Genomic DNA, 21396 nt, shown 5'->3' with positions numbered 1-21396 from the left:
TGATGGTTAAGCAAGCACAGTAGGCAGGCCTACTGAGGTATTGAAGCAAGTATCTTAAACTATGGCCCTGGGGTCAGTTTACTGTGCCATTAAGTATGACTTGGGGCCTAAATCACTAATAAGGGTCCTACGTTATATAAACTATGTATCAGTCAACAAAGGAGTATATATTGGTGGCTTAAAAAAATATTGGACCAAAATGAGAAGTCCAGCTCTGGACAAATAAAATGTCACCCCCTCCCCGCCAATGCAAGATCTCATTTTTAGTCTGACAACTTATATTCCATGGTCCTATAACTATACTACGATTATCACACCACTCTAAAGCGTGAGAAAGAACAGAGATATTCATGAAGCCAGTTAAAAATTCAATGTTACCAACCGATTCTTTCGGAAATGGAGACTATAGAATATGTAATTAAATATATTCATTGTTTAATATATTGGATTTATTCACTAATTCATCGCTCTTCCCCCCTCCCCCATCTATTTTTCATGGATATACTTAAATAACCTAAAGATCAAGAACAACAACAAAAAAGCCCATGCCAAGTCAATATGGGATCTTTCGAGTCTGGTCATTTGACATTAAACAATAAAATCTAAAGCCCATTTCAAAAGATGTACTAAATTCCATCTGAAAATAATTGCTGTTCCTTGTCCTGTGTGTATATATATCATCAATACAACAAGAAAGAATTGCAGCCAGGCCTGGACCACCACCAAGCAATTGATTATTAGCCATTAAAAGGGAAATGTTTACTTATTCATGGCAACTAGTTTTCAGAAGGAAAGCCAAAGAGGTCTGATTTTAAATGCTGCCTTTTCTTTCTTCCTAAAGCCAGTCAAGATCATTCACTTCTTCTTGGAAGTGTCAAAAGCTCATTTTATTTTCCTTTCGCCATTTTAACCAGAATACTGATTTTTTTAAAAAAGGAGAGCAGTTGCTATGAGGCAAAGAAAAATGTCCTGGCAGTTGAGGGCCCTCCATCTATCAAGGGGAATTTGCAATGTTGCCTCTCTTCAATACTGTATAGATTTGCAGGATTTTGTGAAACACTTAGCCAAAATGGAAGGATTTAAAACTAGAATGCAAGATATAGATGCAATCGTTTTCTAAAAAATCAAGATACTTTACTTTTATTTCAGAATTTTCTAGTCTTAAATTCTTAAGCACGCAGCTGTGATGTACTGGATAACTCAGTGATCAGTGCAGCCTGCTTAAATAGACTCACTACGCCACAGACACCTAAAGATTCAAACTCTTACTGATACTGAGATGCACTCGATCCAATTACAGAGAAACATACTTATTATCAAATAATAATACTGACAAACTAGGTAGAGATGCAAAATAAATTCAAGTGTCCAGAACATTAAACAGTATTTAAAAATCTGGAAGTAATGCCAGCTAGATGTACTTGTGATGCTAAGAATCTTTCATGAATTGGAGGCAATTCAGATAAATATTTCCAACATGTATAAAACTTAATATCTTGACTACTTTATTCTATTGACCTACTTACTATCAAACTAATTTTCACCTCCTGGGTTTTTCCTAGCATGAAGAGGCAATAAATACAGCATCTTTCTCTAATAATTCTGGCTCTCCACCTCCTTCTCTCCATTTCTTTAGAAAGCATAGTTTGAATGGAACATCTTCCTGGAGTCCCGAGGCTCTAGCTTAGGGAGATAATTTAGAAAAAGCCCTAGAGCAGAGTCAAGGAGATTACACTTTCACAGTCACCTTTAGAAGAGGGAGGTCTCCACCATGAACCAGGAAAGTTGAATCTCTTTCTAGAACCAGGAGGTAGAATTTCCTTGGGAATTCTAAGCATAGACTAGGGTTCGGGAACATTGTTGCCAGATCAGGGAAGGCAAGGCCAGAAGTAATATTTGGAGTTAATCCCAGATCTAGATCCTCCCCAGAGCACAACAGCTAGATTGGGGAGGAGAGGATGTATCTCCTCTCTGGGAGCCAAATACTAAGAGTAAAAGCAAATATTTGATACTGAAGAGCTCTTAAGTACTAAAGAGTGCCATTTACTTATTTCTACACGTCCAGTGTGGGCTTAGGATGTTAAATAGATTAAAAGGCTAAGAGAGGTCAGTCACTCCAAGAAAGACTCTTCTTTTGCTTCTTCTGATTTGGTTCTCTTTCCAAAATTGTTATCTACCCTCACCCCACTCCTGTGGAGGGCTCTTTGGAATTTCAAAAGATGACACATCCTTTCCTAGAACATGCCAGAGAATGTGGAATCAGACTCTTGGGATGAGTGTTCCAGGACTGGAAGGAAAGAGCAGATCCTCACTGATTAGTACAATGATGTTGGTTTAGATTCCGGTTGTATGATTTATGGAATCATGAAACAGGTAGGGTTCTTAGAAATTACCAAGCCTATTCTGTTTCAGAAAAGAAAAAAAAAAAAGAGGTTCAGAGTGATGAGGTGATTAGGCTAGTCAGAGGTAGAGCCAGGGTGCCAACTGAATCCCAGGGCAAAGCTCCCCCTACCCTACAGGGTCTCACAGTTCAGACTGGAATTTGGGAGTCTGTGATAATGTCTCCCCAGATCAGTACTCTCCTTCCAAATCTGAGGACATGGGCTGGCAGAGCTTGTCTGGTCTCTGGCTCTATTTGGAGATAAGTCCATGAGGCCCTGGGTCAGTCTGTGACCTGCCCCATCTTTTAGGATGCTAGGAGCTTGGGTTCTGGGATGGCAGTGCCCAGCAAGTTTCTGATTTCTGCCACCTCCTCTCTACTCCATGTTCCCTCTTCCTCCCAAACTCAGAGAGAACAGCCAAGTCGTTTCCATTTAATCTTATTTAAAAAGACATAACTAATAAATCTACTGCCAGGCTCGGAGAGAGGGCCAGCAGTCGATCGTGCTCCCAACCCCATTGAACCCCATTGAAAACCATGACAACACGGGACAAGCTCCGATTTATCCCGGCGCGCTAAAGCGCATTGTAAGCAGGCGTCAATCACGCATTATTTCGGACTGAACAAATGCAAAATCTTGACTGGAACAAACGCTTCCAACAGGTCCGGGACGTCGAGCTCCATTTCTCCTTTGTCCCAGGCCTAGCAGTTGGCCTGTATTGGGGTTGCCTCCGCCCGACCACCCAGTGCGCAAGGCAGCCCCCGGCGCCTTCGGCATGCTAGATAGGGAGGCTGCCAGGGAGAGTGCACCCTGCCGACTGGGTCGCGGCTCCTGCACGGACACCAAGTCCGAATTCACCTCCGGTGGAGCCAAGACTTAGGGTGCTACCCCCCAGGCGATGCAGTAAAATTTAGCAACCAAATAACCAAACCACTGGCAGTAGGAGGGAGCAGCCCCTGAGCGCGTGCTCACTGAGCCCTATATTGAAGTGCCGCCAAAGCCATGGGCCAATAAAATGTACCCAGGAAGGGAGCCTCCCTGCGCCTTATATGTTGATTTTTTTTCCGAGTGGGACCTAGTTTTACGGGGACTAGAAGATCTTGGAGAAATCCTGATTGGGGGGGGGTGCAAGGGGGGAGTCTTTTCTGCTCGGCGGGCTCAGTTCAAATTTTCCCCATCGATCCATTCCCAGACCTGGCCGGGCAACTGTTACCTGGTTTTCCGCAGATACTGCAGGGCCCTGCCATTAAGGCCACGGAGCCTAAGCGCACAAGCGGCGATGCCAAGAAGGCGCCAACGACTTTGCAGGCCGCTCTGAGAGACACACAGCCCGCGCACACTAGAGCGAGCAGGCCCCGGCTCACTCTGAGGAGTGTGGCCATTGGGTCCCAGTCCACGGCCGGCAGCGACCAGGCCACAGAGGCCAGCACTTCGGACCTGAACAGCTTGGCCAGATTCCGCCTCCTTTTACCAGTCTAGGGAAACAGGCACAGAATTGGGCTCCCTGGAAGCTGCCAGCAACCAGAAAGTTGTGGGGGGGCGTTTGGGGTATGGGGAAGCACCTAGAGCCGCGGGATCAGGCCACTCCTCCCTCCCGAAACTTCTCTCCTCTGAATCTTTTGAGGGGGCCGTACCAAAATCAGAAAGAGAACTCGAAAGTTTAACGTTGCCTTGTAAATCGCTTTCCGGATAATTGCGGGAAACGAACACTCCAGCACAGTAGCTCAAGGAATAATGCAAACAGGGAATAAATTCCTGGGTGCTCATAAACCCACCCGTGCCGCCCCCACCCTTCCCGGAGCTCCCGCGGGGCCAGGCCCCAGGTTGGCCCAGGAGGAGGAAGCTGGGGATGGGACGGGCGGGTGGTGGCTACTGCTCGCCACCCAAGATGTTATTCACTGGTAACAATCCCCATTATCTGTCCCCACTTTGGGCTAATCAGACAGAATCGCTAATGCCGAGGGCTGCTTCCTGCCGCCTCTAGGAGGTAACGGGGCGCCAAGGGGCGGGGGATGGGGCGGAGCGGGGGGCGGAGGTGGCACCTTCCGGGCGCGTTGGGGCTTTGGTCCCGCGCTCATTCAGGTACTTAACACCCTGGAGACCCAGACCTCGGCTTTCAAAACTCCCGGGTGGGAAGGGCTGTTTATATAAACAGGGATTGGGCTGTAAACGCGCTAATATCCCGGCAGCCCGCGCATGGCGTGCGCCCCTCGCGCCCGACCGTAGGCGCGGCGTCCCCGTCCGCCCTTGGGTTCCCAGTGTACCCGGCCCCCGCCTCCTTTCCCTGCTCGGCCATGGCCACCTCCGGACGCCTCAGTTTCACGGTGCGCAGCCTCCTGGATTTACCCGAGCAGGATGCGCAGCTCCTGCGGAGGCAGGAGCCAGAGCTTCGCGCCCCCAGGACCTGCGCCACCTGGCTGGAATCGGAGCGGGGCCACTATCCCTGTGAGTAAGCGGGGGGCCCCGGCGGGGGAGGGGGGCGCGCAGAGCCCGACCCCTGCGGGACAGGGACGCCCAAACTCTGACTCTCGGTCTTGGAAGCGGAGGCTCCGTCCTCCTCAAACCCTTGTGCCAGGCGTCCCTCTCGGCACACCTTGAGCGCAGATCCCTGCGCCTTGCTGGGCACTGACGCCCGGGGTTGGGCTCATATTTCTAGAGGTCAGAATAGTTACCGGCTTAAGGCGTCGCTCTTAAGTGCCGGAAAACAACATCACGTCCCCCAGCCTCCGTCTGGGATGGGCAGCATGGGCAAGCCTGGCTCCTCTGGATGTTTTTTTTTTTTATTTTTCAAACCTCGGCAACTGTGGACTTGGAGGTGGCCGGGGTTGGTGACCCGGCTGGCGTAAATTCGTCTGCCGGCGCCGCGGCTGGTGCCGAGGGTCCGCGAGTGGGTGGGCTGCGGTGGAACGAGCTTCCCGAATAAGGAGGGGAGGGGTGTCCAGATGTGGCCCCGGGAAGGAAACGGCCTTGCCCCGAAACGCGGGCGAGCGAGGCGCCTTCGGGCCGGAGGCTCGACGCCCGCGCGCAAGTGGGAGCCGCGCGGCGGGGCCGGCGTCTCACCGGGTCGCGTTGCTTTTGCCGTCCCCAGCCTCGGACGAGAGCAGCCCCGAGCCCAGCCCGCCCGACGCGGCGCCGCGGCCGTCTCCCGGCTCGGACGCGGAGAAGAGGAAGAAGCGGCGGGTGCTGTTCTCCAAGGCGCAGACGCTGGAGCTGGAGCGGCGCTTCCGGCAGCAGCGCTACCTGTCGGCGCCCGAGCGCGAGCAGCTGGCGCGCCTGCTGCGCCTCACGCCCACGCAGGTCAAAATCTGGTTCCAGAACCATCGCTACAAGCTGAAGCGCGCGCGCGCGCCGGGGGCCGCCGACCTGGCCGCGGCTGCGGAGCTGCGGGCTCCGCCGGGCCGGCTGCGCCGCGTAGTGGTGCCGGTGCTGGTGCGCGACGGGCAGCCGTGTGGGGGCGGCTGCGGCGAGGTGGGCTCGGCCGCCCCCCAGGACAAGAGCTGCGCGCCCCGGGCCGCGGCCTGCCCTCTGCCCCGCTATGCCGCCTTCGGGCCCTGCTCGGCGCTCGGCCTCTTCCCCGCCTACCAGCACTTAGCGCCCCCCGCCCTGGTCTCCTGGAACTGGTGAGGCAGCTGCGGGACGCGGGCGCCTGGAGCGTCCCCGGACTTGGAGCCGGAGCCCGAGACCTGGAGCGCTCCCCGGGCACCACCTCCCAGTGGGCACCGCCTCCTTCAGCGCCACCGCCCTGACCAGCATTCGCGCAGGGAGCTTCGCCAAGATCCCCCTCGCCTCTTCCCTCGCCCACCGGCCCCAGAGCTAGACTTTATTGCCTGGACCTTATTTGTATATTTTTAAATAGCTATTTGTATGGGAAGCCATTTATTTTAAAAGAAATAGAATATTTTTTCTCAGTGTGGTGCAGAATAAAATGCATAGGGTTGGGTCTTCTTGCGTGCTTGCCGGGAGTGTAGTTGGGACCTGTGCTTTCCGGAGGGCAGTTCTGAGTCAGGGATGCCCTGTCACTTCTTCACTGGCTAAAACCCACCCCAGGTGATCCCTGCCCCCACAAGGTTTTAGGATGATACTAGGGGCAGGGGTGGAGGGGCGGGCAGAGCAAGGTACGGGGAGGAAGCAGAGGCCACCTTTGGGGTCCCCATCAGCAAGAGGCAGCTCAGGCCCTGAAATGACTTGGAGGCACCTAGGGTTCCAAGCGCTGCTGGCCTTTCAAACACCAGAAATCAACCTAGTTGGCAGAACATAATCAGTTTCTCTTAAGGGTTCTCTGGAAACCGGTCCTCGGCCCCGGGCAAATGCACCGCACTCTCTGTGGCCCAGGCCTGGCTATCAACCGGGTGTTTGCGGAGTTCAGCTGCAGAGGGCTTGGAACCGGAAGTGCACCCCTCGGAGAACTTGTAACCACCAGTTCAGTCTGCGAGTGCCTTGGTGGCTGTGATTTCCTACCTCTTGTTGGTGTGACACCTGGTCTGGGTGAGGAGGGGGTGGCTCAGTGAAGAAATCAAAGACTGATGGGGAATGACCCACTTCAGGGCTTGCAGCTAAGGGAGGATGCTTTGGAGAGCACTGGTGGCTTGACATAGGTGTGGGATCTGCTGATTGGTCTCATTTCACCCACAGTCCCAGTGCACTCTAAGTTCTAGGATCTAGTTTTCACCCCTGCAGGCCCTAACTGCTTTGAGCCTGGGGGCAGGCCTCTGTGCCTGGGAGAGGCAGTCACTCTCTCCCAGAGTAATGATCTCCCTAGCGCCTACTGCAGGGACAAGAGCTTGAGGAGAGCAATTTGGGGCATTAGATACAGCAAGGGATCCAGGACGTCTGTGAGGAGGAGGATGCAGTGTTATCACCTGGGATTTTGGGAGAGAGGGAGGAGGGGGAAGGGAGTGGGGTATTTGGGTCTCAGCTGCTGGCCACCTTGCCTTCCATATGGATGCGGTTATCTAAGAAGAATCTCTATCCTTAAACCTCCTTTTGTCTTGGGAACTGAAAAGGGCATTGTCAGGCCTGAAAAGGACCTAGACAAAATCCGCACTGTTTCGATTCAGGACTCTGTTTAATCAGTCCCTGGTGACAATGTAGTGGGTGTTAGTGAGGACAATGGTATCTTTTTAAACCTTGTGGCCTTCAGGAAGACAAAGGGTTTGAATTTTATGGGCTTACAACTTCAATTATAACAGTGCCAGTGTGATGGGAGATTATCAAATTTGTATCATAAAACCTCTTTCTAATAAATGATTGCTGGGGAGGGAGCCATGACATTGTAAGACATATATTGGAAACTGCCTGGTGGCTTCCCAGTTAGCCCTGGCAGAGCAGATGGGAAAGAAAAGGAGGAAAGGATTTCTGAGGAAGAACAGGGACTTACCCCCTATAGTCAGCTGGCTGGGTGCTTGGCTCTTCCCTGTTCTTCCTCCATAAAGGGGTGGTTTTCTCCAAGAATGAAAGTAAAGATTCATAGCTTGTTTGCTGCTACTGGTGACAAAGACATGAATATTCTTGGGGAGAAAGTGCAAAAGAAATCACCACCAGTTCAGGTTTTTTTACTAAGTGGAGAGACCCTTCGATATATAAGGTCCACAGGATCTCAACCAAATTCATCCAGAAATCTTACAATAACAAAGGCCATTTACCTGCTTCCCAGTGCTGTGATCAGCGCTTAAGCAGGAGACCTCCCAGCACACCAACCTTTTCTGGAAAGGAAGAGGCACAAGTTCACTATGACACTAACATCGGGAACCACACTATATAAACTGTTACCTGCTTCCTTTTGCTGCTTTTTCTTTTCAGGCCCCTTCCTTTAGAGGAGAAAGGCTGCAGGGGAGACTTAAAAGTGTACTCCATCACCTCTGATCCACTTTGGAGACTCAGGCTGTCATTTTTTTCTGTTTACACATGTGATGAGCTGGAAAAGATAAAAGCCAATTTCCTTATAAATTTACATTTATAAGGGTTTGATGTTTATATAAAATCAATTATTTTTTGGTTCTGACAAGAAAGGTTAAACCCAAGACCTCTCTACCAGCAGCTGTGAGGATACTTAAAATGTTCTTCCCTAATACTTCAAACTGTCACCCATCACCAACATCACGAGGTAGATTCATAGCAAATTCATAGCATTGAAACGATGTTCCAGGTTTTGTACTAGGTGCTTTCATAGTTGATATCACAGAAACCTTATGCAGGTATATGTGATTACCTCCCCCCCATTTTACAGATAAGGAACTGAGGCTCAATGTTTGAAAGTAAGTGACTTGTTCAAAGCATTTGTAAGCTTGAGAGAATGCCACGATGGATTTTGATGTGGCAGCAATATACACACTACCCCTTGGCAAGAACTAGTCTTTCAGGTAGTCTGGAAGGATGAGAGAACAAGTCAAAAGCACCCTACACAGGTCAGAGCCACTTACAGAAGCTGATCACATGTTGTCATAGTGTTTACTAATATTTCTTGATCTTTTTTGTGTACCAGGCAGTATTCTAAATTATTTTTTTCATATAATTTTTTTCAATCTTCACAACAATCCCCTGAGATGTCTCTACTGTTCCCACTTTGCAGATGAGGAACCAGAGGCCAAGGAGGTTATAAGCAACTTGTCCAGGGTCACAAACCTAGTAAGTGACAGAGAGGACCTTAACCCAAGCAGTCTGATCTCCAGATCGCACCTGTAATGACATGGTGGGAATTATTACCCATTCTTTATGTTTTATTTCTCCCAGTTGATGTGCCTCGTTACCTTACAGATGCTTCTCCAAGAGACATGTTTTTTACCATGTTTCAGTCTCCTCCCTTCCTCCTTTTTCCTCCCTCACCCTGCCCCCACCTCCCCATCAATCAAACCTCCAGCTTTTAGATACACACACAGCCTCTGTGTGTCTCCTTGTCCAGCTGTCAATGAAACACAGCCCTTGTCTGCAGGTCACAATATTTTCCTGTGACTATCATTCCCCACCATTCTTCTTTCAGAAAAACATCTGTTACTACTGAGTCAACACCAGTTGCCTACTTAGTGTTCATTTGGTAGCGCTGCTACAGGCTCTGAGAAACTCCTCTTAGTTTTTCCCGCTCCTAGGCCTAGTTGCCTTGAGGTTTGTGACTGACTTCCCGAGCCCTTTCTCCAGTCATCTGTTTCCTTCCTAGGTCTCCAGTGTTATCTTTATTATGAAATATCATCCTCTTCACATTTTCTCTCTTCTTCCATTGTAAACATTTTCACTTCATCTCACTTAAGACTCTTGTGGGTGGAGATTGCAATTTTCACTTCAATTTTCTTTCCTCATTGTTCAAGAGATCTTATATCTTAGCACATCTCTTATCTGACCAATTTAGCACTTTAGAATCTTAGATAATGTGCTACTGATGGGCTAGAAGGAAGTTATTTGAGTCTGGGTTAACCTATACCATCCCTTCTAACAATGGTGTTTAGATGTTTGTTATTCTTTTGCCTGTTGACAGTTTGTCTCTTGACCACCACCACCACCACCACCACCACTATACACACACACACACATTCACACACTTCACTACCTTTAAAGCATTTTAGGCTTAGGAATAAAATGCCCAGGCAGAATAGTTAAAGTTTGGGCACAGTTAACTAATTTGTTAACCATATTTTCTACTCTGGATATTTCATTTAGCCTGCTTAGGTGGGTTATCTGTAACAATGAAGGATAGTCAAAGGACTTTTGGACTGCTGGGACAGTATTGTCCCTACCCCAAAGCATCATCTTGTCCTTGAATGTGATTGCACCCTTTAGTACTCAAAACCTGCATGCAAAATTGTTTCCCCCCAGGTCACTCATCATTTTTACTAACCTTGTAGGAGGGAGATTTACTAAATGTTACCTTATTCATTTTCAGAATTCCAATTCTGCACCTGCTAATTCCCCTCCAGATACTCTCTAGACTAATAACTAAAGGAATAAGACATTCCCTTCTCCTGTGTACCACCATTCATGTTATTTAGCCTCGAAGCTCCCAAAAGGAATGAACAATGTTCCCCTTCAATGCTGATCCATACATTTGTGATAGAACCAGGAAGAATTGACTAGACTATTAAATAATCATAAGTTTTAATCCCACCCCAACTCCTTTTCACATGTACCCTAAATTTTCAAGCACAGGTGTTCTCATTTTTTGCAGTCATGTGCAGTGAAGAACTTTTAAATTTATACAGAGAATATCATTTTAGAAATATAATTTTCTCTTCAATACCCTGCTTTATGGACCAATAAAAATCTCTAGGTCTTAATTGAGGTCATGTAATTTCAAAAGGTGCTATAGTTTAACTATAGTTTCTATGAGTAGGGTATTATGGAGCAAACATCTGAGGGGACCTTGGTCATGCTTAATTTCCTCCTGCATTCTTGCTGGGTGGTCCTTTGAGTCAACAGGTTTTCCCCAGCTAAGAGGTCTCAATTGAACTGTCCCTTTTCTCTCTTCCCAGTACCAACTGTTTCTCTCTCTCTCTCTCTCTTCCCCTCTCCCCATCTCCCCCACCCCCTCTTTCTTTCCCTTTCTCCACTCCTGGGGTCAGATAGCATACTTGTCAGAATTCAGAAGGAAGGGGAGTGGAGGCTCTTTGCAAATTAAACTGGAGATAAAAGTACCAAACTATCCATGAAAAAGGGTCCTTGAGTCTCTCACCTGAGCTATCTGTTATACCTTCCTCCTCCAGCTTTGCTGAAGGGTAGCGTCTTAAGCAGCAACTCTTCCAGCCTAAAGAACTTAACAGCTAAGGTTTAAATTACGTCTTGGGAGGTAAAGTCTCAACTAGAAGCAACCCTGAATCATAACATGTCAGGGTCTGACACAGTCAGATAAGCATCAGTGCAATGGCAAGAAAACCATTTCACAATAAAATTTAAATGCAGAGGAAAAGACACTAAAACACCAGCAAAAGACAAAAGAAACCTGATATGGTGAGTAAAGAAGTAAGTGCTTTTCTGGGAAACTTTTTATTGCTGACCACACTGATGGATCCAGTCATCTGTCTACATGCTGAGCAGTGCTCCTAATTCACTGAGGGGATGTTTCAAACTTAAGTCAAAATGTAGAAATAGGATAGGATTTTCTTATTTTTCATATTTGTGAATTAAATATTATCTTAAATAAGGTTAATCATTTTATCAGTTTGTGGGAAAGGGTGTGGGACCAGAAGGGGCCAACAATAAAATAGAGCTCCCAGAATTTTGTTGTCCAGAAAACACCACAAGAGTCTTCTCTTTCTTCACCCAACTTGTCACTGAGAGGAAAGCAAATGTGTACTCACATACCCTGGGTATGTCTAGGAACTGAGCAACCTAGTTCCACAACTGTCCTGCTAACCTTTAAGGATGTAAGCACACTATACATGCATCTATCAGTGGGTCAGAAGCAAACTTTGGAAATTTTCACTTCTTTTCTCTTGGTGAGAAAGAAAAATTACACTAGTCCTTTATCAGTGATTTCACTTTCCATGGTTTCAGCTACCCAAGGTCAAAGGTGGCCTGAGAATTTTTTATACAGTAAGGCCTTGAGAGGGAGACCACATTCACATACTTTTATTTTGGCATGTTGTTATAATTGTTCTATTTTATTATTATTTTTTGTTCCGTGTTTACTGTGACTAAGTTATAAATTAAACTTTATCATAGCTATGGATGCAGTTTGAGGAAAAACAGTATATTTAGGTTTCCATCCTAACTGTGGTTTGAGGAATCCACTAGGATGTTGGAACATATCCCCTACAAATTACAGAAAATCCCCTGTAATTTATAATTTCATTTGTCAGGCCGATGGAAGAAGGATATTTTTTTTTTCTTATTCTAAAAAGAACATTTTCTTTGTAAGATAACATGTAAAACATAGGAATGCATAAATAAGCTATACTCTTACATATCATTATTTTATATGACACTTGGTCTCTCACTAATAGTGACATAATAAATCAGAGATTCATGTAAGCTACTAAAAGTGCAGGGGAAATATCTCATTTGTATAATTGTAAATTATAACCATAAAGAGAAATGACTGCGATCATATAGGTTTGGAAAGAACAATTCCCCCATATCCTTCAGTTTTTTCTTCTCTGCAGCTTCATTTTGTTCCCTTAACCGAGAATCGTACATTGGAAACCACAGCCATTTCTGCCATCCACATGGTGGAAACCAGACTGTGAAGCTAGACCAAAGGGCGTGGAAGAAGCTTACTGTCGGTTTCTTGCAGAGCAATACTGTTTCTCCAGAAGCTGTAATTCATCAGCTTCTGGTAAATAATGGACTTCTGAAACCTCCGTTAACCCAAACCCATGTCTGTAAAGACTGAGAAGGCAGAGGAATGGTAAAGAGTAAATTATTTGGAATGTTTAGTTGCCTTCAATCCCTGTGAAAAGGTACCTTTGTTTTTTGTTTGACATTAACTTTCTCTTATTATTTGTCACTATGTGATGCCTCAGTCAGCTAATTTACAGAGAACAGAGAGAGGCTGAGAGACTTTTCTAAACTTTGACTTGCAGGTATGGGAATTAGGGCTCCAGGGTAGGTGAGCTCGCTTCTTCACGTCTAATGAGTCCATGGGGCTGCAGGGGCTCACCACTGCAGATGTGCCAATAACTTGTCACTGCCTATGAGGAAGACGAGAGCTAGGATATCTAACAATAATCTAAATGGACTCTCCTATCTTTAAATGAACCTTTAACCCTAAGAATAGAACTCTGTCTTACACTTTGGTTCCTACTTCATTGTGAAAACTGAGGTCTTCACAGAAGAGAGATAATCCCTAGACTTCTACCACCACTCTACCGCCTTCACACCAAGCATTCCCCTATACTCTGACTTCCCAACTGTCCCTCTCCTCTCTACTCCAAAGATATCCAGCAGGTTTGCTTTCTTCTACATTATCAATAGTCCTCTCTACAGCATCATTCCTATTGGCGTACAAATATGGTGCTACTTCCCCAATCTTAAAAAAATAAAAGTATTTTCAGTAGTTCCTCCTTCCATTGCCAGCTCTCATCATCTCTTAGCAAAACGCTTTAATATTTATCTATAGTCACAGCATTCAGTTTTCTCCATTCTCTTGTATAATCTTCATTGAGGCAGAATTTGCATACAATAGATTCACCAGTTTGATGAGTTCTTGACAAACAAACATTCATGTTACAACCACCACAATTAAAATACAGAACATTTTCATCAACTGAAAAATGTTCCCGTGTGCCTCTTGTAGTCAGTCTTCTACCCTACCCTCTAACCTCTGGGAACTACTGGTCTGCTTTCCATATCTATAGTTTTGCCTTTTCTGTAATTTTATAAAATGGAAATAAAATAGCATTTGTATAGGACTTCTCTCATGTAGTGTAATACTTTGCAATGCATCCAGGCAGTTTTTGCTTCTTTCAATTGCTGAGTAATATTCCACTATATTGATGTACCACAATTTGTTTACCAGTTAACCAGCTTTCCCACCACTTTTTGGATATTATGATTCAAAATGCTATGAGTATTCATGAACAAGTCTTTAATAGACAAATATCATTTCCCTTGGGTAAGTACTTAAAAATGCAATTGCTAGGTCTTTTAATAGGTATACATTTAACAGTAAAAGAAACTGCCAAAGTTTTTACCAAATTGGCTGTATCGTTTTGCTTTCTCTGTAATATCTAGGAGTTCTAGTTGTTCCACATCTTCAATTTGGGATCATCAGTCTTTTAAAATATTAGTCATTCTTGTGAGTGAAGAGGTACCTTATGACCTTTTTTTTAAGATTTTTTTTTATTTTTTTTTTTATATTTTTATAAATTGTATTGTTATATTCCCCATACAATTGCAGCCCCCCCATTCTGACCCCAATCCCTCCCCTCCCGCCCCCGCCCCCCTAAAAGTGTCTCTGGTTCATAGTTTTTTGTTGATTTTGATTTTCACTTTCTTATAGTTATTCATTTTCCTGGTCCCTTATTTAAGTTTTCTAGATTCCTGCTATGAGTGAGACCATCCGGTATTTTTCTTTTTCTTTTTGGCTTATTTCGCTGAGCATGATCCCTTCCAGAGCCATCCATGTTGCTGCAAATTGCATGTGTTTATCTTTTTTGAATGCTGAGTAATATTCCATGGTATATATGTACCACATCTTCTTGATCCAGTCATCTATTTTTGGGCATTTGGGTTGTTTCCAAAGCTTAGCTATTGTAAACAGTGCTGCTATAAACATAGGGGTGCAGGTGTTCTTTGGAATTGATGTTTCTGTGTCCTTTGGGTAAATACCTAGGAGTGGAATTGCTGGATCATATGGAAGCTCTATGTTTAGTAGGTCCAGAAATCTCCACACAGCTCTCCACAGTGGTTGGACCAGTTTGCACTCCCACCAACAGTGCAGAAGAGTTCCTTTTTCTCCACACCCTCGCCAGCATTTGTTGTTGCTAGTTTTTTTAATATGTGCCATTCTCACTGGTGTAAGATGGTATCTCATGGTAGTTTTGATTTGCATTTCCCTGATGGCAAGTGATGTTGAACATTTTTTCATATGCCTGTTGGCCATTTGCATTTCCTCTTCAGAGAAGTTTCTTTTTAGCTCTTCTGCCCATTTTTTGACTGGATTATTTTCTTTGTTGTTGCTGAGTCTCATCAGCTCTTTGCAGATTTTTGTGATCAATCCTTTATCATTAGTGTTGGGTGCAAAAATGTTCTCCCAGTTGGTGGGGTTTCTCTTTGTTTTTGTTATTGTCTCTTTTGCTGTGCAGAAGCTCTTTAATTTGATGTAGTCCCAGCTGTTTATCTTTGCCTTCACTATCACTGCTTTGGGTGATGTGTCTGTAAAGATGTCTTTGATGTGCAGATCACGTAGTGTTTCGCCTATATTTCCTTCTATATATTTTATGGTTTCAGGTCTTATGTCTAGTTCTTTAATCCATTTTGAGTTGATTTTTGTGTATGGTGTGAGGTAGTGGTCAAGCTTCATTCTTTTGCATGTAGCGACCCAGTTTTCCCAGCACCATTTATTGAACAAACTTTCTTTGCTCCAATGCATAGTCTTTGCTCCTTTGTCAAAGATTAGTTGACCATAAATCTGTGGATTTATTTCTGGATTTTCTATTCGATTCCATTGGTCTGTATGTCTGTTCTTGTTCCAATACCATGCAGTTTTGATGATTATGGCTTTGTAGTATAGTTTGAAGTCTGGGAGTGTAATGCCTCCATTCCCTTCTTTTTTTTTCAGGAGAGCTTTGGCTATTCGGGGTTTTTTGTGATTCCATATGAATTTCATCAATAATTGTTCTATTTCTTTGAAGAATGACATTGAAATTTTGATTGGAATAGCATTGAATCTGTATATTGCTTTTGGAAGGATGGCCATTTTAATAATGTTTATTCTTCCAATCCACGAGCAGGGGATGTCTCTCCATTTCTTTGTGTCTTCTTCTATTTCTTTTAACAGTGTTTTATAGTTTTCTTTGTATAGGTCCTTTATCTCTTTTGTTAGATTTATTCCCAAATATTTGATTTTTTTTGTTTCAATAACAAAAGGGATGGTTTTTTTGATTTCTTCTTCTTCAGATTTATTGTTTGTGTATAGGAAGGCTACTGACTTTTGCATGTTGATTTTGTATCCTGCCACTTTACTGAACTGATTGATGAGTTGAATTAGCTTTTCTGTGGAGTTTTTGGGGTTCTCTATGTATAATATCATATCGTCTGCAAATAGTGATAGTTTGACTTCTTCTTTTCCTATTTGGATTCCTTGGATGTCTTTCTCTTGTCTTATTGCCCTGGCTAGGACTTCCAGTATTATATTGAAAAGCAGTGGTGAGAGTGGACATCCTTGTCTTGTTCCAGATCTTAATGGAATTGCTTTCAGCTTTTCACCATTGAGAATGATGCTGGCTGTTGGCTTGTCATAGATGGCCTTTATGATGTTGAGGTATGTTCCTTGTATCCCAAGAATTTCAAGGGATTTTATCATGAATGGGTGTTGCACTTTGTCGAAAGCTTTCTCAGCATCTATTGATATTATCATATGGTTTTTATATTTCTTTTTGTTGATGTGTTGGATAACGTTGATTGATTTTCGGATGTTAAACCATCCTTGTGCCCCTGGAATGAATCCTACTTGGTCGTGGTGAATTATCTTATGGATACATTGTTGGATTCTGATGGCTAAAATTTTATTGAGGATTTTTGCATCAGTGTTCATTAGGGAGATTGGCCTGTAGTTTTCCTTTTTAGTGTTGTCCTTGTTCGGTTTTGGTATTAGTGTAATGTTGGCTTCATAGAACGTGTTTGGTATTGTCCCTTCCTTCTCAATTTTTTGGAAGAGTTTGTGAAGGATAGGCACTAATTCGTCTCTGAATGTTTGGTAGAATTCATTTGTAAATCCATCAGGTCCTGGGCTTTTGTTTTTGGGGAGGTTTTTGATTACCATTTCAATTTCGCTAATTGTAATTGGTCTGTTTAGGTGTTCTATTTCTTCTTTATCTAGCTTTGGGTGATTGTAGAGTTGTAGGAATTTGTCCATCTCCTCTAGATTATTAAACTTATTTCCATATAACTGTTCATAGTAGTTACTGATTATTCTTTTGATTTCTGCTGTGTCCGTTGTGATTTCTCCTCTTTCATTGATGATCCTGTTTATTTGTGCTTTCTCCCTTTTTTCCTTTGTGAGCCTGGCTAGGGGTTTGTCTATTTTATTGATTTTTTCAAAGAACCAGCTCTTGGTTTCATTGATCTTTTGGATTGTTTTTTTAGTTTCAATTTCATTTATTTCTGCTTTGGTTTTTATTATTTCTTTTCTTCTACTGGTTTTGGGGTTTTTTTGTTGTTCTTTTTCTAGATCTTTGAGCTTCGAGATTAGGTTGTTTCTTTGAGTTCTTTCTTGTTTCTTGATGTGAGCTTCTATTGCTATATATTTTCCTCTTATTACTGCTTTTGCTGCATCCCATACATTTAGGATATTGGTGTCCTCCTTGTCGTTCAATTCAAAAAATTTTTTAATTTCTTCTTTGATCTCCTCATTAGTCCAGTGGTCTTCCAGTAGTGTGGTTTTTAATCTCCATGTGGTAGGAAAGTTCCTTGCCTTCTTTTTATGGTTTAGTTCTAGTTTGATGCCTTCATGGTCAGAAAAGATGGTTGGTATGATTTCAATCTTGGTGTATCTGTTGATGTTTGTCTTGTGCCCCAGTATGTGATCGATCCTGGAGAATGATCCGTGTGCGCTTGAGAAAAATGTGTACTCCGTTTTTTTGGGGTTTAGTGTTCTATAGATGTCTGTTAAGCCCAATTGCTCTAGGTCCTTATTTAGAGCTTTGGTTTCTTTACTTATTTTTTGTCTTGTTGATCTATCCATTGTTGATAGTGGTGTGTTGAAGTCTCCCACTACGTATGTGTTTTCTCTGATGTCTGTTTTCAGAGAAGACAACAGTTGTCTGATATATTTTGGTGCTCCTTCGTTTGGTGAGTATATGTTAATGAGTGTTATTTCTTCTTGAAGTATTGTCCCCTTGATCATAATGTAGTGACCATTGGGGTCTCTTTTTATCTTTTTGAGTTTGAAATCTGTTTTATCTGATATAAGTATAGCTGTTCCTGCTTTCTTTTTTGGCCCATTTGCTTGTAGGATTGTTTTCCATCCTTTGACTTTGAGCCTATTTTTATCTTTTGTAGCTAAATGTGTTTCCTGGAGACAGCAAAATGTTGGGTTTTGTTTCTTAATCCAGGCTGCAACTCTGTGTCTTTTTATTGAAGAGTTTAGTCCATTTACATTTAGAGTTAATATTGATATGTTAACATCTGTATTTGCCATTGTGTTTGTCTTTCCTTTGATTTTATTTATTTATTCTTTTATAACTTTTTTTTTTTTTTGGCCTTCTTTCATTGTTATTCATCCCTCTGAGGTTCTGGCTTTAGGACTCCTTGTAGTATTTTTTGGAGTGGGGGTTTAGTTGCAATGAAATTCCGGAGTTTCTGTTTGTCTGGGAAGGTCCATATTCTTTCTTCAAAGAGGAAGGAGAGCTTTGCGGGATAGAGTATTCTTGGTTGGCATCTGTTTTCTTGGAGTCTGTTGACTATGTCCCTCCACTCTCTCCTTGCCCATAGTGTTTCTTCGGAGAAGTCTGATGTCAGCCTGATTGGCTTTCCTTTGAATGTTATCTGTTTCTTCCCTCTTGCCAGCTTCATTATTTTTTCCTTGTCCTGGATTCTTGGGAGCTTTACTATTATGTGTCTTGCTGTATTTTTTCTTTCGTCGTGGAAGTTTGGTGTTCTTCTTGCTTCTTGTATATCAATTTTCAGCTCCTTCTTCACATTTGGGAAGTTCTCTTCAATTATCTCTTTGAATATTTTCTCTGTTCCTACTTCTCTCTCCTCTCCTTCTGGTATTCCTATAACTCTTATATTTCCTTTCCTCATGGAGTCAGATAGTTCCCGAAGTCTTTCTTCATTCTTTTTCCTTCGTACTTCTCTTTCCTTTTCTGTTTTGGTTCTTTTTATTTCTGTGTCTTCAAGAGCACTTATTCGTTCTTCCATTTCATCAATTCTGCTTTCATTGCTTTTCCCAGAATTCTTTAGTTCTTCCACTAATTCTTTGATCTCCTGCATTTCTTTTACTTCCCTCTTTAGGGACTCAATTTCATTCTTCTGATCGTTGATTATTTTTCCCTTATCATTGTTTTCCTTTATGACTTCTGTCAGTTTTTTAATCACGGCAATTTTAAATTCTCTTTCTGGAAGGCTCAGAAGTTCTTCCAAGTTACTGTCGTTGCAATCTGGGGGCTGGTTTTCTTTTGTGGTGTGCTTTTTCTCTGGAGAGTTGCTAGGTTGCGTGTGGTTCTTCTCCTCCCTACTGTCTGTTTTCTAATTTGCCGTATGCGTTGGGACACTGTGTTGTTGGGACTGGCCGGCATCTTGGGTGGGCTTCTCTTCTCCCCTCTGGTTCCTCCTGGAGTCATCTGTCAGTTTCAAGCAGTCTTTATTGGAGAAAGGTCCCTGTCCTAAAATGTCGATGTGGGGACACACTCCCCTGTGCGCCTGGTCTGCCCCGGCGGTGGGTTCCTGCTCCCCCTCTGGGCTTGGACTGCAGGCCAGAGGGGGTCTGGCGTGGGCGAACTTCCCCCGCTCACCTCTGGCTCCTGAGGAAGCCTTCTGCAGGTAGTCTTTACTGAAGAAATGTCCCTGTTCTAAAATGGTGATGTGGGACACACTCCCTGCGCGTCCGGTGTCAGGCACACTCTTCTGCGTGCCTGGTCTGCCCTGGCTGTGGGTGCTCGCTCTCCCTGTGGGCTCAGACTACTTGTTCGGAAGGGGCCGGGTGTGGGCTAACTCCCCAGCTGGCCACTAGTTCCTTCAGGAGCCTGTGCTGTCTACAAGTCGCTAGGTGGCGCCAAAGATCTCTCCTAGAGCCCTTGGGGAACTGATTTTCCACGCCGTGGGACAGGGAGCAAAGCGGGGATGGTAGGGTACACCTCAACGGCTTTGGGGTGCTGTGTCTGCCTTGTGCCCCACCGTCGTGGGGAACCCATGCCCCTAATTTCGTGCCCCGGGTCTCAGTTCCAAAGCCCTCAGTTCCAGGACGCGGGCTGTAGCCCAGTTCAGTGGCGCGGGAAGGGCGCCTTTTGCACCGCTCCCGTGCCTGGGCGCCTGGTTCCTGCTCACTCAGGGAGGGACCTTCACCTCAGTGAGGACCTCCGAGCCTCCCCGCAAGCCTAGGTCGTCTCCCAAGCCTAGGTCGCAGGCGCGGGGACCTGGGCAGCCGTGATCCTGGTCTGCACTTGCTTTTCAAGCGCGCCGAGCGCGCCGCTATCCGCGCCAGCTTACCGGCAGCCCGGGCTGTGTGCGCGTCTCCCGGGGTCTTTGTTCTTCTCTAATGGCGCCCGGAGCCGTTCGCTCACCGCCGCAGCGGATCCTGCAGGGTTCTCCACAGCTCCCGTTCACGGGGTGTGGTGGCTGCAATAGTTCCTTTCCACTCACAGTCCCGCTTGCTGCGTCCGTTTTTCTTGTTGGCCGTTTTGGTTTGTTGTTTCCTCCCCTCTGCCGGTCGGAGAGTGCCGCCTCTGTGGGCGGGGGAGGGGAGCAGGGTTCTGCGCTTCCCTCCCTTCTGGTCCTCTTTTATGGCAACTTTCTTCTTTGGGCAGTTTGCTGGAGTCACCCGTTTATCTTCCGTGTCCCAGTTCTCACTGGGACCTGCCGCTTTTCCTCCCTATTCACTTTTTTTAATGGGAGATCTTACTCGCAGCGTCTCCTCGCCGCCATGTTGCTCCGCCCTTTTTAAGATTTTTTTAAAAGAGTTATTTATTTATACAAGAACTGGGGTACAGGCCAGAGGCATGGGAGGGTGAAAGAATTCACCAGAGACAGAGTGGGGAACAGAACAAGCAGGTGGACCGAAGACACTGCCAAGGGGAGCAGTGGGCGAGGCAGGAGAGGTCTGCTGTGCCAGGAGGGTAGCTCCCTGGCTGGGATGGAACTCAGGTTCTTTGGATTTCCCTTCCCTGCTCTACGATCTGAAAATTGGCTCTAAACAGGAAGCTAGGAAACTCTAAAGTACATCTCACTTGTTTCCCTTCTCTCAGTGATCATATTCCTCTGCTGGACCACCGTTGTATCATCTATTTTATAAAATCCTATGACTGCATATAGTTGAAGGATAATTCTTCTTGGTGCTAATACTTCATGGTCAAAAAAGAAATCTCCAGTCTCCTGTAAGCTTATTCTAGTCAATTTTTTTCCTACCATTCTAGTGAAATTCTTTGCATCAATGCCACCAATTATCTCTAGATTGCTAAATCTAATACTATTTGAATCTGAGATTGACAAGAGACTATAAACTTTCTTCCAAAACTCTGAAGACTACAGTAGGTGTTATAAGTAGAGCAATTTGTAAGAGTCACAGATAAAACTGTAAAACTCTTTGGATCTAAAGAAAATTAGTCTTAGATTCCCAAGATCTCCTTAGTGTGAGACTCACATACATGAAATGAAACTTGTTTTAAGATGTACCTGCGGTTTTGTTTTTATATTCAGGTATGGCTGAGGATGA

At 44.7% G+C, this 21396-nt stretch overlaps 1 protein-coding gene and 1 long non-coding RNA gene across 2 annotated transcripts in view; one reads left to right on the top strand and one right to left on the bottom strand.

Moving 5' to 3' along the window:
• Positions 1–21396, bottom strand: part of LOC129144945 (uncharacterized) — a 77319-nt gene that overhangs the window by 38774 nt on the left and 17149 nt on the right. The window contains exons 2-3 of the long non-coding RNA XR_008549796.1: positions 8024–8295; positions 7759–7865 (exon numbers count right to left, since the gene is read on the bottom strand). This is a non-coding gene — a long non-coding RNA (uncharacterized LOC129144945). The remainder of the gene's footprint in view (positions 1–7758; positions 7866–8023; positions 8296–21396) is intronic.
• NKX2-8 (NK2 homeobox 8) lies at positions 4676–6005 on the top strand. The gene is made up of 2 exons (XM_037501954.1): positions 4676–4826; positions 5470–6005. Exons 1-2 carry the CDS (start codon positions 4676–4678, stop codon positions 6003–6005), a joined length of 687 nt encoding a protein of 228 aa, XP_037357851.1.

The sequence above is a fragment of the Talpa occidentalis genome, unplaced genomic scaffold (assembly GCF_014898055.3).
Source record: "Talpa occidentalis isolate TD23 unplaced genomic scaffold, MPIMG_talOcc4v2.1 talOcc4.11, whole genome shotgun sequence".
Classification (NCBI taxonomy): domain Eukaryota; kingdom Metazoa; phylum Chordata; class Mammalia; order Eulipotyphla; family Talpidae; genus Talpa; species Talpa occidentalis.
This window is presented reverse-complemented; position numbering and strand designations above follow the sequence as displayed.

Coding starts and splice junctions, on each gene's coding strand:
- NKX2-8 (XM_037501954.1), top strand. CDS start 4,676: ATGGCCACCTCCGGACGCCTCAGTTTCACGGTGCGCAGCCTCCTGGAT. Junction 4,827..5,469: donor GGAGCGGGGCCACTATCCCT/GTGAGTAAGCGG, acceptor TGCCGTCCCCAG/CCTCGGACGAGAGCAGCCCC.